Here is an 18,036-nt window from a genome sequence, read left to right on the forward strand (position 1 = left end):
TCTCTCTCCCTTCCCCGGTCCTCTCGCTCTCAGATTACCTCTCCCCCTTTCGCCCTGTTTCAATGAAAACTGGTGTTATCGGTATCTTAACCTGGAATTGCTGGTATCTTTGGAGATGTGTCTTCACAGGACGTATAGATTTAGATCAACTCTTGACACTGCAGGTATACCTGCCTCGTGGTATAATCAGGTAATCAACAGCGGCGTGCAGGTGAATACTGTACATCTCCGCGGACAACAACATGTTTTTTTCCGTTAATCCCTGCTGTGACCTAGGGAAGGTTACTTAAACATTCATTCACAGAACAACCATATATACTGAGTCAAAAAAGAAACTTCACAAAATGTAATTTGAAAAATAATGAATAATTTTTCTCTGATGATACATCTATGTATCCGAAATGGGATCCCTATCTTTCGACTCTAGAAAAACGTGAGCAAAACCCACTCAAACCCATCCATTCGTCGTGCAAATGACGTTAGTGCCAAATCAGGTTTTGCACGTGCAGTCGATCACGTGATCTGCGCATCGAAGTTTTCTTTATATGCACGTGTTTGCATTGGCCTCAAGAATTGAAAAAAACACTTTTAAACCACAGTTCTAACGGTACTTGAAATGCCACGATTGTCAAGTGTGCAACGTGAACGTGCCGTTGGCATGTTGCAAGCGGGAAGATCAGTTATTGACGTCGCAAGAGCAATGGGATGCAGCCGTCGTACTGTGTATGACTTGCGAGGTCGTCTACAACAAACTGGCACCACTTCTGATCGCCCAAGGTCGGGTCGTCCACGTGTGACGTCACGAGCAGAAGACCGTCAAATCGTCCTATGTCACCTACGTGACAGATTTCTGCCGGCTACACGAACCAGGGCTGAGATGTTTAGAGGTCGACTGTCCTCACAGACCATTCGAAATCGGTCGAAATCTCCATTCTCGACGTCCATATCGTGGGCTAATATTGACGCCGTTTCATCAACGTCAACGTCTGCTGTGGGCCCAACGTCACCTCCGATGGACCCAGAGAGACTGGAATCGAGTCGTCTTTAGCGATGAATCCAGGTTTACCCTCAGATTCGCGGACGGCAGGCATAGAGTCTGGAGACGACGTCGTGAACGGTATGCCCAATGTTGTGTACAGGAAGTCGACAGATTCGGGGGCGGAAGTTGCATGGTGTGGGGTGCTTTCTGTGGGAACAACCGTTCCCGACTTCTGGTCATCGGTGGAAACCTCACCCCTGGTGCTCACCCCTGAACTCGTTCCTTTCATGGCGGCTCATGGCCCAGGTCTACAGTTCCAGCATGATAATGCTCGGCCGCATACCGCGATGTTGACACGAAATTTCCTTCAAAACGCTGGAATCAACGTCATGGACTGGCCATCGAGGTCCCCTGACCGTAATCCAATAGAGCACGTTTGGGATGCACTTGGGAGAAGGCTTCGTGGTCTTAGGAACCAACCTCAGAATTTGCAGGAACTTGGCGCTGCCTTGCAAGAGCAATGGCGCAGAATCCCCAACCACGTGTTCACAAGCATCAGACAGTCGATGAGGAGACGGTGTTTGGCAGTTGTGAATGCGCGGGGCGGCCATACACGATATTGAACTGAGAAATTTCGCATTTATATTCTTGTGACTTGACATTCTGTATACTCATGTTTTGGAACGGCGGTGTAGCCTAATGGAACTGATTATGGCACTGTCAGTGTATCGAGTACATCACACATCCGCCTGTGTTCATAAGAAGCATATTTGACTTGTAAATGACTGAGACATGAACAGGTTATTGAGACCGACTTCTTGGGGTAAACATGTGCAAGGAGTGCATATCTGTTATCGGCATTTACATCGTGAAACCCTTGAATCAGTGAGTTATCCGATGTTCGACACAACCGCAAAATGATGACTAAATATGGAATAACGCTGGAACCCAACTGTTTCTTTGAGACAAGCGTAAAGTCGACACATCAAAGTTCGAGACAAGTGGGTTTGGCTTTAAAAGCTTATACACTGTATTTGACTGTGTCTTACACAAATGGAAAATCATGTACATTTCAATGGTTATCTTTATGGGTCTCTACGATAATGGTTCATGCTTCTGCAAAAGTATGGGTTTGCTTTGGGTAGGTATCGCAGTCGACTCAGGGGTGAAGGTTTGCCAACGCTCAGTCACAGAAAATAAATATTCTGATTGAAACAAACACCATATAAATTAAAAAGAAAGCAGTGAGATGTGGAAAATCTGGACTTTCTGTTAGAAAGTGCTGGGTGGAAGAGAAAAAAATATGATTCAGGGACCGTGATACAGACTAGGATGATGGTTAAATATAAGACTACTTCAGCAATGGCTTTGTCGGAAGTTGAAAGCAATATAACATGAGATGAATACTTTCCATGTGTATTCACTGCATAACAAACAAGATAAATATACAACTATTCTGTGAAGTCGTATTTATTCCATAACTCTGGGTAATACAAAAAAGTAGAGAAAATATATGCACATGACAAACATGATGACATCATGTTCCTTTACCCTGGACATACTAACCCAACCAGTCCATTGCTGCATTCCTTGGGGTTAGTAATTAGGACTACTGACTTGTTCTAATCAGATACTTTCCTAATGAAAGTCTACTTCATTGTCTGTTTATCCATATATTTACAATCATGTGGCAAACCCGAAATTGCATGTTAAAATATCATACTACTTATGACAAATCATCGCATATAGATAATGCATTATAAAAATTTATCATCATCAGTCAACACAGTTATGAACTAGTGGTGATTAGTAATCATTACAAAGTTATCACATAGAAACATTTTTGCCAGTATAAAATGTTGGAAAATACTCATGTTATGGAGATGATGTAATATGTAAGATATCGCATAACAACACTAAAATCAACATTCTACTAACCAATCAAAATTCTTGCCCCTCATTAGTACCAAGCAATGTGTTCCCCCAAAGCGTATTTAGTGTGTTAATTGAGCAAAATGCTGATTATTTTGTAAAAAACACTTGGAGTCTTGAGCTGCCATTGATGTTGGTCCTCTTGAAACCATCCACCAGATACCTCCAGTATATAGCAATATTAATGCAAACAGCTACATGTAAACCTCTACATGCATTATTAGCCATTCTCTTGAGACACACTTGCTTGCCTAACCAGAACAAAACTGAGGACTATTTGTCCCGAAGTCACCCAGCTATTTCCCATACTGCCATGTCTTCTGACCTGTTGGCTTACTGATCACTGGTCTGAACATAACTAAACACAAATTGAACTCGTACATTAAGCTTGAAACATACAATAAAAGAACTTAAATGCAATTTTCAGTCAGTTGTTGGATGCTTTTGGTCTGATAAATGCAAATTCCAGTGGAGTTTTCAGAATGACAAAAACATCGTCACAGGAGAGCAGTGTGGTTTATAAAAATTGTGATGTTTAGATTTAAGTTTTGCATAACACATGACAGATACATCTAACCACATGCATGTATCTAAGAAACAGTTTAAATACTGTGGAGGGTATAATATCATTACTTACATATCATGATGCTGTGAAGTTCACCTAAAAGGTTTAACATTTTGAATAATTGTTCACACATTTTCAATGAGCTAAAATACACAATATGGCACTGTACTGTACAGAATTTGTGTAATAATCAGAGAGCGACAGTTTCCTGTGGTTTTGAGCTTAATAATTCAGAAAATGTAATTGGTCATAAAAAAATGTATGAACACAAAGCTGAAAGTGGTGTTTCTTCCAGGTGAACAATTGGAAAAGGACAAAAATCCTTTGGATTGTTTACATTAATTGAAAGCAGTACCCTGTTACCTCACAAAATCTTGAACAATAGCTAAGGATTTCGAGAGCATGAATAACAGCACCAGTCATGTCAGATGCATTTTAGCTTAATGACAAGAAAGAAGAATGTTTGAACAGTAATGATCAAACATTTTGCCGAAAACATTTTGAACAATATTTCAAAACACTCTGTTTGAGAATTACAAATGTTTTTAAATGATAATTCTTAATAACCACTTGAAACAGGCAACTGGTTACAATATTTTGAATGTGTTTATTCTGAACTTACTGCAAGAAATACAGTCATAAAGATTACACAAATATTTTTTCCCTTTTATCATAAATATTTAGAGTAAACAGAGAGAACTACCTTGCTGCAGGGCCTGTACTAACTTTCTGAAGGACATCATCAACATAGTCTCTTCATTTGCCTCATACATTTTAATGTCTTGTTAGAAATTATTAAATAAATCTCAGTATATATAGGTGGAGACCATTAGAGAGCAGATCATGAAGTTCCCATCAAGATTCTACTTCCTCTCACAGTTAATCATAATCTTAACCCCCTCCCCTCTCTTCGCTGCCTCAAAGGCGTCAAGGCTCTGTTCCAGCTTGAAGCGGTGAGTGATGAGTGGCTTGACATCAACCTGTCCGGACGCCACCATAGACAGAGCAGTGGGGTAACTTGACATGAGGACGCCACCAAACAGAGTGAGTGATTGAGTGAGTGAGTGGGAGAGTGATGAGTGGCTTGACATCAACCTGTCCGGACGCCACCATAGACAGAGCAGTGGGGTAACTGAAAGAGAGTGAGTGATTGAGTGGGAGAGTGATGAGTGGCTTGACATCAACCTGCCCGGACGCCACCATAGACAGAGCAGTGGGGTAACTGATACAGAGTGAGTGATTGAGTGAGTGAGTGGGAGAGTGATGAGTGGCTTGACATCAAGAGCCTGCTGAAAGAGAGTGAGTGATTGAGCGGGGAGAGTGATGAGTGGCTTGACATCAACCGGACGCCACCATAGACAGAGCAGTGGGGTATACTGAGTGAACAGAGTGAGTGATGAGTGACATCAAGTGACGCCACCATAGACAGAGCAGTGGGGTAACTGAAACAGAGTGAGTGATTGAGTGAGTGAGTGGGAGAGTGATGAGTGGCTTGACATCAACCTGCCCGGACGCCACCATAGACAGAGCAGTGGGGAAACTGAAAGAGTTAGTGAGTGATGAGTGGCTTGACATCAACCTGCCCGGACGCCACCATAGACAGAGCAGTGGGGTCACTGAAACAGAGTGAGTGAGTGATGAGTAATTTGACTTTAACATTGGTGTAAATAAGTAAGTGTATGACAGATAAGCAAGCATACAAATCAATCCAAGTCGTTGCGACAACATGCAATCAGCTCATGTCAATTTTGTGGTTCTTTAAACAGGCATTGAATACTATGGGTCACCTCTACTCTGAAATCACTTGGAGACTCACAGTGCATATTGGTGGTATGTATATTAAAGGACATAATTCAGTCCCCAGCCAAAACATAGTCAAACAATGTGCCCAGTGGTTGGTTGGTGATCAAAGGGAGGTAACTCCATACATATTCATAAATAGTATGTTTTTGTGTTCATTCATTTATATTAATTCTTCTCTAAATTAGGGTCCAGAAGTGTCAAATAGTTGAACGCAAGCTATTAAATATTTTAATAATGTGATGATGTTACAAACGAAAATGGGATGAGTTTCTGAAACAGTACATGTGCATGAATATTTTGTTTTTCAACTGGTCATAAACCTTGTTTTAGATATTCTTGAATCATGTAATAAAACCTGGAAATTCCTGTGAAACCTTTGACTCACCAGTTGACATATCTGAAGATACCTCTAATGTCCACCTCTCTCACAGCCGCGTTCACTATCGGCAGCTCAACATCAGCAGCTCCTAGGCCAACCAACACCACACATCCACCTGATGCTGTTGCCTGGCAACATGAAAAAGAATAATGTGGCAGTGTGAACTGTGTTATCTGTTACCATGGTAACTCAAGTTCCTGGCTTCTCAGATTAAGGTATGCATCAACAAGTAGGTTATGATCTGCATGTTACCATGGTTACTCTCAGATTCCAGTCCCAAATTCTGTGCACAGTGCCTAGATACAGACTAAAACGATTTGGATTCAGATCATTTGCCTATCAATCAGCTGTTCTATGGAATTCTCTGCCTGAAGATCTCAAAACAGCCAAAAGCCTGCTCTCCTTCAAAACTCTCCTCAAAACGTTTCTATTTAAAGTACTTGTCTAGACTCTCACCCAAATAACTTTACTTGTAGCGCCATGAGCATACCAGCTGGCATGGAGTTTGGCGCGTTACAAATTCACTCATTATTATTATACCATTGCCCTCATGCGGGTTTTCTCTAGGTGTATGTATATTGCATGACCTACTGTTACCCTGAAGTTCTTGAAAGGCCAAGTTAGACAAACATGAATACACGACACGTTTCACAGATAACAACTTCTTTTTATTCTTTATCACGATGATAACAATGGTATTTACTGTTATCCCAGTTACTCACAAATATGGCCGTCCTGATGCTGGATGCCACTCCGCTACACTCAATGGTCTTGTCTGCGGGTTGACCCAGGGTCTCCTCGATCTGTTGAGCTGTTACACGAGGATCTCTGCTAGTTACTTTGAGTGTGTAGTTGGCCCCAAGCTGGCGAGCAAACTCCAGTCGCTTCTCATCAATATCTGCAATATGTGCATCCTATTTGAGAGCTTACAAACACAGGAAGGTAATGGTTAGCATGCAGATTCCTTTCTCCTGAGACTTTGAAGAAAAGGACATTTTGGCTTTATTCAAAATAAAGGAAGTACAATGTACAATAGCTGTGGGGAAGTATGGTGTATATGAGTGTTTTAAAGATAAGCCTAAACTAGTAAAAGGTAAAATCAAATCTGGACTAGACAAACCAGATTGGGATGCTGCTGACATTGATATGCTTCAAATCAACATACTTCAGGACAGTACTGGCCGTTTGCTTTCACAAGACTATTTTTGTAGTCAGTCTCTGTTCATCTGGGCAGCTCACCTGTGATGATAACATCCGCTGCTCCTCTTGACTTGGCTGTTATCAGGTTGACAAGACCAATAGGACCTGGAGGCAGTACATATAGGAACTGAAAACATCTTCAGTGATTGGACAGGTTGCACAAGTATGAGCACGAGTATTTGACTGGGAATTTCTGCTGTATTCAACAATTCAACAACATGTATTATATGGGCATATACATAATGGAGGACTGATCAGGATAACCACTCTGTCAGTATACGAAATATTAACCACTTGACCTTGTAACCCCTCTGCACCACAGGTCAACACAATCAACATGTTGTCTCAGATATCAGGACTTTCACCCCTCTGCAGTACAGGGCTTAGTGCCACAAAGTGATCAAAGTGCTAAGATCGTCTTAATTCTATGTTAGATTATAGGAACTATGGTCACCATAGTGATAAGATTGCTTTGTGAAGTGGCTCCAGATCAACACCTTGTCTCTGATATCAGCAGATTCTCTCACCTGCACCACAGATCAACACTCTGTCCCGAGTCCGATATTAGCTCTATTGCAGGCATGTACACCTACCTGCACCACAGATCAACACTCTGTCCCCTAGTCCGATATTAGCTCTGTTGCAGGCATGTACACCTACCTGCACCACAGATCAACACTCTGTCCCCTAGTCCGATATTAGCTCTGTTGCAGGCATGTACACCCACAGACAGTGGCTCCAGCAGAGCACCTTCCTCTGTGCTCACATGGTCCGGTAACCTGGCAACAGATGACTCTACAAATAGTATCCCCAGCATAATGTAACCAGGTCACACAAATAAACAGCTAAATCTTTCCTCAGTTGATAGACTTTTGTTTGATACTCTTACCACGGAAGAGGCATACTAGAATGAACACAGAACTCACTTGTAGCAGAAATCCGCAGCATGGGTGTAGAATCTTGCCAGGTTTCCATGGTAAGGGGGCGTGGCACAAAATGCCATGTCAAGACAGAGATTATAACGTCCAGTCTTGCAGTACTTGCAGACTCTACATGGCACCCCTGGTTCAATGGCAACACGATCACCTACAATAGTTTTGCGAAATGAAATAAAACATAAAACAGTTCTTCATACAAGTACGTCTATCAAAAATTGCAATAGGTCAAAAATACATGTCCCTTGAAAACACTAACACATAACCAGTATATCTATTATATTGGGCTGCACATGCAGCAATAATGATTAAAGTAAGATAATGCATTACACCAAATGATTTTTCGGTAACTTTTAACTGTACAGAAGTGGTGGGGTAGCCTAGTGGTTAAAGCATTCGCTCGTCACGCCGAAGACCTGGGTTCGATTCCCTACATGGGTACAATGTTTAAAGCCCATTTCTGGTGTATTGCTCAAAGCAGCGTAAAAACGCACTCACTCACTCTAACTGTACATATCAACACTCTCAGCACACTTCTCAGAACATGTTATAGATCAACTTACCAAGTTTGAGTGATGTGACCCCTTGTCCAACCTTGGACACAACTCCACTGGCCTCGTGTCCCAGAATCATGGGAGCCTTAACAATGAAGTCCCCTATTTCTCCATGTGTCCAGTAATGTACATCCGATCCACAAATACCAACATTGGCCATTGATATCTGAACCTCTGTTGAAACAATTGAAAACATTAGGAAATAAGAAATGTTCAGTCATTCACATGTAAGGTTTCAGAGGGAATTATGAAAACATAAAATACAGTCAGGACAAGCTGTGCATGATGTGGACGTCATGAATTGTGTGATAATTAAATTATTAATACATTAACAGAGTCCTGTATGCTTAGGAAATTGTTGTAAGATGATATGTTTAGTCATATTCCAAGATGATAAAATATTTATGCATTAGCAGAAAGTTGTGATACCTCCTTCCTTGGGCTCTGGGACTGGTAGGTCCTCCTGGAACAAAACATTAATTTATTTCATTAATATTGGTACAGTGTATCACGAACAGGTTTGTCTTGTTTTCACCAAATAATGCTTATTGGGAAGACAGATGTGCTAAGCCACAATGAGAAATATTTCTTCGATTCATCCATGCATCAGCAATAAAAAAGTTAAGAGATACACCAGAAAAACTTTCAAATTTAAATGCATCTTTCTGGACCTTGATATAAGCATGACGAATTTTTCTATTTTAATTTCTGAAATTTATTCTGCTTCCAACTGTGACACATAAGCCTGATAAGGGGATTAATTCCTTTGGTCAATATAGGCTAAATGTAACAGATACAATCTATACCCACAAGCCTCATGTCGTCCTTCTTGTACAATATCGCGGTAAGATTCACGTCTGTCATGTTGTCCACTTCTTCAGGTATCACTGACGGGTGTAGAGTAGAGAGGGTTGTACGCTAAGACGCTCAGAATTTACACAACTGATAATATTCCAGTATAACACGACCTGAGCGAGTGATGACCTATATTACACTACAGCTGCCTCGTGTGCAAAAGTTGATAAGTGTCATGCCAAGATTTAATTGGACATTTTCTGTGCCAATGTTTTCTCAGCGTCCCTTCTTTATCTGAGACATCAAGGTCAGTCGATTTTCTTCTATTCCGTATCGTATGTCGACCTACTGTTTACAAACTTGAGTCAATGATTGTCTCCCTTGATGCATGGGAGTTCAGCATTACTTCCCTTTGTTTACCAACATGCCTGGGAAAATGACAGTCTAAGTAAACTTCGACTCAGTATTATTCGTTACACTGCAATACTGATATAGCAGTGTAACGAATAATACTGAGTCTAAGTTTACTTAGACTGGGGGAAATGAATATTTGACTCTTTCTTCAAGATTATTGTGATTTCTGTCTACTGCCAGCAAGGCTTAGCAGAATGGGATGTTTCCTCCGATCCAACAATAGCTGGATAGCATGTGACATCATGAACAATGGATGGCGTCATTTTCATTATTTAGCACACGATATCACGTTCCGATGTGCTACACAGAAACAATTAAACAGTGGAACAATTGAAATCAACTGCACAATAAGCATGAAACAGAAACTGTGATATAACCCATAAATTTCTAATGAGTGTATGTGATAATGCGCTTTCCGATACTTTGTTGTATATTCGATACAATTGTTAACATTTTCATAAGCGTGATATTGTTTTGTAATTTGCGCAGAAGCCAAATGTTTTTATATTTTTATTATATGTGTGAATTCTATTTGAGTTTTATCCACAATAGATTATGACATGACGCCGTTATGGCACACGAATATCCCCAACCAAAACCTCACTGTTTCAAGGTATTTCAGTCATACTTTGCAGGCAGTTAGTATCATGAACACAGAAATACCTCTTGTAAGAAAAAATAATAAAACATATTAAAAGTGTATAAACATTTAGAGAAACATATCAGTGGTTTTATTGTATGCTAGACTCATCCAACCATCAGACAGAGCCTTGTGGGTAAAAATCACATTTACATATGTGCAGTCTACCTCTGCTGTCCGCACGCAGTGTCTTGTTTGGAATGGATACATGCGGCGTAAAACTGTACTCACCTTCTACTTAGTTTCGCGGTTTGTTTCATCTGCCTTTTATCTCCAGCGTAGTGCTTATTGATAATGAAATATAATTCTTAGGTTATTACATCAAGTTTATTGTGCAGCGTATGTATGTTTATTAGGTATATAACTAGAATGTGGATGAACAAAAAAATACCACTCAAAGAAGTTAGAATTCTGATGCCATCCGCGAGATTCCGGGTAAGAATATATGTCCTCAACAACCAGTGTTAAAGGCAAGTTAATGGATTCTGTGGTTAGCCTGCACGGTTGATTGCATGCCATCGTGCCCCGATTGCTCGGACCGATTACCACGGTATCAATCACTGGATTGTCTGGACCTTACTCGATTACTTAAAGATCTCTATGACATAGCAAGAACAAAAATAAATTGTAGATTTCACCAGACATTCAACGTGCGTGAGTGATTTTAGTTTTACACCGCTTTTAGCAATATTCCCGCAATATCACGGTGGGCACGGGGGACACCACGTCGAATAAATCGTATTATTTATAGAAACGATTGCATTATACGCTTTGGCTATAACACCACCTTATCCTGTTTAAATAGACCCGTGAAGGTCCGGGTTAGAATATTGATCTTCAGTAACCCATGCTTGTCGTAAGAGGCGACTAACGGGATCGGGTGGTCAGGCTCGTCGACTTGGTTGACACATGTCATCGGTTCCCAATTGCGCAGATCGATGCTCGTGCTGTTGATCACTGGATTGTGTGGTCCAGACTCGATTATTTACAGACTGCCGCCATATAGCTTGAATATTGCTGAGTGCGGCGTAAAACTAAACTCACTCTCTCACCTGTTTAAATAGAATAATAACTTCAGTAATCTATTTTGATCTGCATATACATACGATGTTAAGCAATCAGCTAAGTCACTGAACCTGATCACCTGTTCGTTATCTCTTACAAGAAGTCTAGTATGCTGGGGACATATATACTTACTTGGAATCTCTAATCGTTTTCGTATGTTTGTCACAGTCCACTATTATACAGTCCACATGTTCGGTAACTACTATACCCTCAGGGATGACAAGTCTTTATGGGTGACCAGCTTCATTATTGTATAACAGCGACGTTTCGGTATGGATACTTATACCGTTTTGAATAGAATGAATAGAATGCCTCTAAAACAGTACTATATTCTCCTTGTTTGTTTTTATTTATTTACTTTGGGTGGGGTGTGTGTGTGTGTTGTTAAGGCGCTCGTTTCCATTACTAATACGAACTGCTCGACGCGGGGAAATGTAGCACAATAATCGGAAGCGAAGTTCCATAGATCCTACTTCGTGTCTGGTGAAAAACCTACAGTCAGCTAGAACAAAATGTACTTTAACTTTAACAACGCTACTAGTTCAAAATTGACATACTGTCTAGAATAATAATACAAACTATGGTCAGTAACGTGCGCAAAAAATCCATTTCTCTACTTTGTGTAGGGCAGATGGTCACCACCATATCGATATTATCATCAATGGTCATATTTCTTGTACATTAGTGCAACATATGGTGGTGACCATCTGCCCTACACAAAGAAGAGAAATGGCTTTTTTGCGCACGTTAGCTGACTGTAGCTTTTTCACCAGGCACGAAGTAGGATCTATGGAACTTCGCTTCCGATTATTGTGCTACATTTTCCCCGCCGAGCAGTTCGTATTAGTAATGGAAACGAGCACACACACACACACACACACACACACACACACACACACACACACACACACACACACACACACACACACACACACACACACACACACACACACACACACACACACACAACAACAACAACAACAAAACAAACACACACACACACAAACAAACACAAACACTAACACACTAACAAAAACACACACACTAACACACAACAAAAGTAAATCAATAAAAACAAACAAACAAAAACAACACAAAAAAACAAACATAAGCTTTGGGTATAACACCACTTTATCCTGTTTAAATTGAATAACTCCAATAATCTATATTTTAATCTGTATATACATCTTGTTTAATGTACATGTATAAAACATTTGACATTTAAATAATGTAATTACTTCTCCTCACTCAACATGCACATTTACTCTATTGCGTCGTCGTATGATTTGAAGTGCAAAAATATTGAACTTTTTCACAAAAGTTAGTTTGGAAATAAAGGTACATAAGGTACTCTGTGTGAATTTACCATTGCATTTCCATAATACATAAAAATATATCCTTACGATATGTGTAACATCACAGTTTAGTTAAAAGTTGCATGTCGCCAGCGACGGTGTATATATTTGTTGCATTAAAAATAACACTAGTGATAGTGCATGATATCTTTTCATGCATCATGTGGAAGATATCATGCTGAATATAATGTGAGGTAGTCATTTAACCTAATATTTGAGGGTATCAGTAAAATTTTAATGAAATTCCACTGTCGCCAATTCTTTTGTATTTTACGTTATGCTCTTAAAGAAAGAAAACAACATCAAAAGAGATTAAGCCACTGAATCTGATCACCAGTTCATTGTCTCTTGAAACAAGCGTAGGTTGCCGGGGACCTATATACTTACCTGGAATCTCGGCCTTTTATCTCAGTCCACGAATCTAAACAGTACACAAGTTTAGTAATTACTATACACGCCTTGTAAAATGAGAGAAACAAACATAGACAAGAAGGCCCTCGGGTTGATATACATGTATGTTTACTGCACACCGCATCATCATGTTTGAAATAACCTCTTTGAGAGTCATTTTAGAAGTTGTATAGATGAAGGAAAACCAAGTTCTGTGGATGGTCAACTTCTTTATAGGTACTAATACCGTTATCTCTTGCTTGATAACTGTGTTAGTACCTGCACCGAAACGTCGCACTCGTTGCAATAAAGAAGTTCACAATCCATAGAACTTGGTTTTCCTTCATGTTTGAAATAGTCGTTCAATATATAAAGAAATGAACCATGATAATGAAGATTTAGAGACTTGCAGTGTTCATATGTTAAGGCTCTGTTGGAATAACAATGCTAAAACAAACCTGTTCTTCTCTCTCAGTACAGACAAACAGTGCGTCTAGTGGTGCTCGATCCTTCATTTCAGACAGAGCTTTACACGTTTTGCCATTCAGAAAACTTACGGGAGAGTTATTTCCCTTTAATTTACTCACACACTTTCACGACATAATATTTTACAGCAACTTCGGCGACTTTATTTGATGACCGATCAAAGCGGTCAGCTAATTGTGATAAGACTTGGTGTACACAAACCACACTTGGTTTCGATCTGCCCTGCATTTTACAGAATGACATTCTACAGATGAATTATTCATAACGAATGCCTTTGAACATTTGTACAATGTTTTTTTAGTCGTAGCTGTTTTGCAAGATCATGATATGCATGAATCCATAGGCCTACACTGATGTGTTAATGACAAGGAGTGTAAAGCACGTTCAGCAATGTGTCAGCGGTGTCACAGAACCACTAAGAATGGACTTAATATACACGCACGCACGCACGCACACCCCCTGCAAAGTTGACACATCAGGAACAGTTCCCTTTATATACATGTACACACGCACACGCACGCGCACGCACACGCACACATACACTCAAAGTTGAAACCCGCGAACATCCGGGTTAGAATTGGTCTACAGTTACCCATGCTTGTCGTAAGAGGCAACTAACGGGATCGGGTGGTCAGGCTCGCTGACTTGGTTGACACATGTCATCGTATCCCAATTGCATAGATCGATGTTCATGCTGTTGATCCCTGGATTGTCTGGTCCTGATCCGATTGTTTACAGACCACCGCCATATAGCTTGAATATTGCTGAGTGCGGCGTAAAACTAAACTCACTCACTCAAAGTTGACAGATCAGGAACAGTTCCCTATTACCAACATAACACAGGTCTCTTGTGATGCCTGCGATATTCTCGCTTTATGAGCAAAATAGTTTTCCGGTCTTTTAACTTGACTTTAACACTTTTCGTTGGATATTTACATCAATTTCAACAAAGCAAACATACATTGAGATCAGTTGCAAGACCACGTACAAGCATGATGTCAGACGAAAGAAAATAAATCGCAGGCTCAAGACGTTCGCCACTTCATCACAGGTAGGATTCTGACGGACCAAGGGTCATAATTAAGGTGACGTTGGGGGGATTTTGGTATTAGTTCCAACCCAGTGTGGATTCTGGCAGCTTAAAGGTCACATGCAACATAAAACACAACTTTGCAGATTCTGATACCTTTCGGTATGGATTTACAGATACAAATCATCAAAAATGCAAATTCAGCTTATAAAGTTGAAAAATAACGCGATGAAAAAACACCCACTAAATCACCCCAGCAGCTTGGGGTGAAAAGTGGTTTCAACAGCTGAGCTGCGCTCATAGCGCATGCGCAGTGAATAGGTTCGCGCAGCTTGGAAGCGGGATGTCCAGATTATAAGGTCGTGAGCAGGAGTAGTCTAATCAAAACAAATAGTAAATAATCTACTCACATAACATAAAAGAACCTTGCTAGGATCTAGATCTACTCAGCTATGTGACAACCAGTGAGGTGTTCGACATTTCAAGATGGAAAACCTTCGCTGGTGGTGGGGTACTGGGAGTAGGCTTTGATGTGAGCTATTTTTCTAATGTTTTGTTGATATTTCACAGGCGCGAGCTTTTTATATGTTATTACAGTAGATTTCCGATTTAACTGTTTATATAATTTCATTTGTCTATTTCACCAGACGTTCTTCTTACCGAGTCACTTTCTCAGTTCGATACTTAAAAGCAATGTCATTATTTAGCCTTGACAGAATTTCTAACTGTGATATAGATATGTCTTTGTCACATACAAAACTCAATGTCTGTTTTATTGACACCTATGTGTCTGCCTGCCTGTCTGCTAATGACAATATTCAATACACAACTTCGACCACTGACTTCATGCAATTTGAACTTAAAAACCTATCAGGCTATACACTATAAACAAAACGCATTGATTTATGGCTCGTGCACCCGAGTTTGGTCTCTGTCACATTATGTAATTACACAGACAGGCAGGTGTGATACTTGTACACATGACATGTTATGATGTCTATTGATTGCAAAATGTTATACACAAAAAATGAGCATGTATTTACAAAACCCAACATCTCTCTACACACACACACACACACACACACACACACACACACACACACACACACACACACACACACACACACACACACACACACACACACACACACACACACACACACACACACACACACACACACACACACACACACACACACACACACACACACACACACACACAATGAGCCGTGAGGGCATCGGCAAATGAACCGGCCAATGGAAGCCTTCGTTAGACTTGAGTGCACACCCACCCGCTCTGACTGGGTTCGGTATCCCGGGTGCTTCGTTTCGAGGGAAGTAAACCCAGGTACAAAATATTGCACTTTTGATTTGCGATGTTACGCTTATAATTTTGTTTATATGTTTTTTCATAATCAGCAATGTCTATTAGATGTCATGAATAAGTGATAATTGTGTTTTAATTATGTTTGATTTTTTGGTTGCATGTGACCTTTAAGGACGCAGCTCAAAAGAGGAAGTACATAATTGAATCACATATACACTGCCGCACTGTGACTTTTTTTCGTGTCTTAGTTTCAAACAAATTACTTGCTGAACTGGACATGCATCCGTTGCCACTTTAATTTTACCGACGCTTTCACGGCACGTGGAGATGATTCAATCGGAAAAAAATATCGATCCGGTAACTCTGTAATTAATTGTTTTGAGAAAGCGTTGGTTTCAGTAGTGGAAACAACAAGAAAATAGGCTTATAGTTGGCCCGGTTGTATATAGTCGTAGATATTTTTAACTCAAGGCTGAGGTTCAGGTGAAGCTGGATTACTGCATTCTGCTAACGTAAGGCACTCTGGTCCAGAAAAATCCTTTGAGGACCATAATGTGACGTGTTACAGTCATGGGACTTGGCGTCTCTTGCATGACCGTAGCCGTGATTTGTTTGCCTGTTGTTTAAGCCGCTATATGCCATCTACACTCTTTAACACAAGTGGGAATACTCGAAAATAGCTTTTCAAATTTCAGAATTGTAAGGGATAGGTCCTGGCAACAGTTGCACGATAATAATAACGAACGGATGACACATGCCAGCTGATCTGACAGTAGACGTAATTACCAAAACGATCTTGAAGGACGAAATGTGGGAAATTTCAAAGTTAACGTTGGGGGACCAGTAGTGCGTAATTCGCCACGTAACTTTCATTCACTCGAAGAGATATGCTAAAATGATCCTCTCACTGGCGATCTGAGGAAGTGCTTCTCATTCTCCTTGCAGTTCAACCAATGTAGTCAGCGGCCAATGCTACACTCACCTCCTTATGTCCCACACGTGTTCAGGGTATGGCTCATTGCGACATTCTATGTCAGGGCGACACTCCAAGGTTGTCGTACTGGCTGAGGTGAGCACTAGAGATCCGTGCATGGGCATGGAAGACAAAACGTCGACCCACACGTCTTCCAAACGGCACAACAAATAGTGTCAGTGTCCAGATGGTACTACCCAGTGACCGTTCCTTGCACAACATGGGGTTCGGTCAGTAACAGTGATACTACCCAAGACCATAATCTTTCACTACCAAATTTGTCACGAGGTCTCGAGTACAATGTATACATTGGCTTGATTTTAAAGTCGCCAGATACAACACCAATCAAAGTGATTCGGAACTCATCTGAAAACATAACAACGGACCAGCGGCGATTTTCCCATTTTCGTGTACAGCAATACGACAATACGTAAGGTGCGAGAGAACACGTGGCCATCAAACATGGAGATGAAATGTACACGATTTATAATCATCTGACTCTTTCCTCGTACTTCAGCTGCCTGATGAAAACTTGCAGTAGTTGTATTCACCACGAAGCACTTGTAATACAAGTGATCTCACCTCAGGCAAGTGAGTTTGTTCAAAATTGCCTCTGCTCACCCAGCAGAAAATGGGTACCCGGTGAAATAAGTCGTGAGACTATTAACCTTCTTGCGTCTAACAGGCAGCTTGACTTATCCGGGGTAATAATGATCAAATTGTGCGCTTTGAGCAGGATATCTAGCCTGGAAAAGTCGCGTTATAAATGTTCTCATTATTATTATTATTGAATCTTGTTTCTGATCAGTCGATCTTGTTGTCCTGTCGTTGACACATGACGCCCTTAACGACAACGATCATCCATATACTCAAACAATGTATGATCTCAAGTAAACCGTACAACTGTATGGTAAACAGAATCAATAAGACTGAAAGAAATGATGGTCCACAGAAACTGATCGACCTTCCTTGAAAGTTTAAAACTATTGGATGTTTTGGTGTTACATTTTACAGACATCTTGCATCTTGTTATAAAAGTTGTAATCCCCTACTTTTTTTGAAAAGCATATATCACGGGGCATTGTATAATATCGAGTCTGGGTCATACAAAACGGTGATTGTGTTATGCGCAAACACCCCAACATCGATATTGTGCCTCGAAGCCAGACGGGACCACTTTCGCTCGCGTGTGTCCACTTGGGGTCTCACGCATG

The 18,036-nt window shown here is 40.6% G+C and overlaps 1 protein-coding gene across 3 annotated transcripts; it reads right to left on the reverse strand.

Moving 5' to 3' along the window:
* Positions 1-2,431: 2,431 nt before the first annotated feature.
* LOC124284585 (sorbitol dehydrogenase-like) lies at positions 2,432-9,532 on the reverse strand. Of its 3 annotated transcripts, XM_046720685.1 has the most exons (10): positions 9,158-9,532; positions 8,777-8,810; positions 8,357-8,521; positions 7,785-7,944; positions 7,586-7,637; positions 7,452-7,518; positions 6,898-6,963; positions 6,381-6,556; positions 5,665-5,786; positions 2,432-4,493 (listed from the first exon to the last, which is right to left on the reverse strand). In XM_046720685.1, the coding sequence occupies exons 1-10, from the start codon at positions 9,209-9,211 to the stop codon at positions 4,340-4,342; spliced, it is 1,050 nt and encodes a 349-aa protein (XP_046576641.1). In that variant the 5' UTR covers positions 9,212-9,532; the 3' UTR covers positions 2,432-4,339. The 3 variants fall into 3 exon arrangements, with proteins under 3 accessions (XP_046576641.1, XP_046576640.1, XP_046576642.1); XM_046720684.1 differs by lacking the exon at positions 7,452-7,518 and having other exon boundaries at positions 7,519-7,637; positions 9,158-9,531; XM_046720686.1 differs by lacking the exons at positions 2,432-4,493; positions 7,452-7,518 and adding an exon at positions 5,000-5,092 and having other exon boundaries at positions 7,519-7,637.
* Between the last annotated feature and the right edge of the window lie 8,504 nt (positions 9,533-18,036).

The sequence above is a fragment of the Haliotis rubra genome, unplaced genomic scaffold (assembly GCF_003918875.1).
Source record: "Haliotis rubra isolate DU_JTF1 unplaced genomic scaffold, ASM391887v1 Scf34, whole genome shotgun sequence".
Classification (NCBI taxonomy): Eukaryota; Metazoa; Mollusca; class Gastropoda; order Lepetellida; family Haliotidae; genus Haliotis; species Haliotis rubra.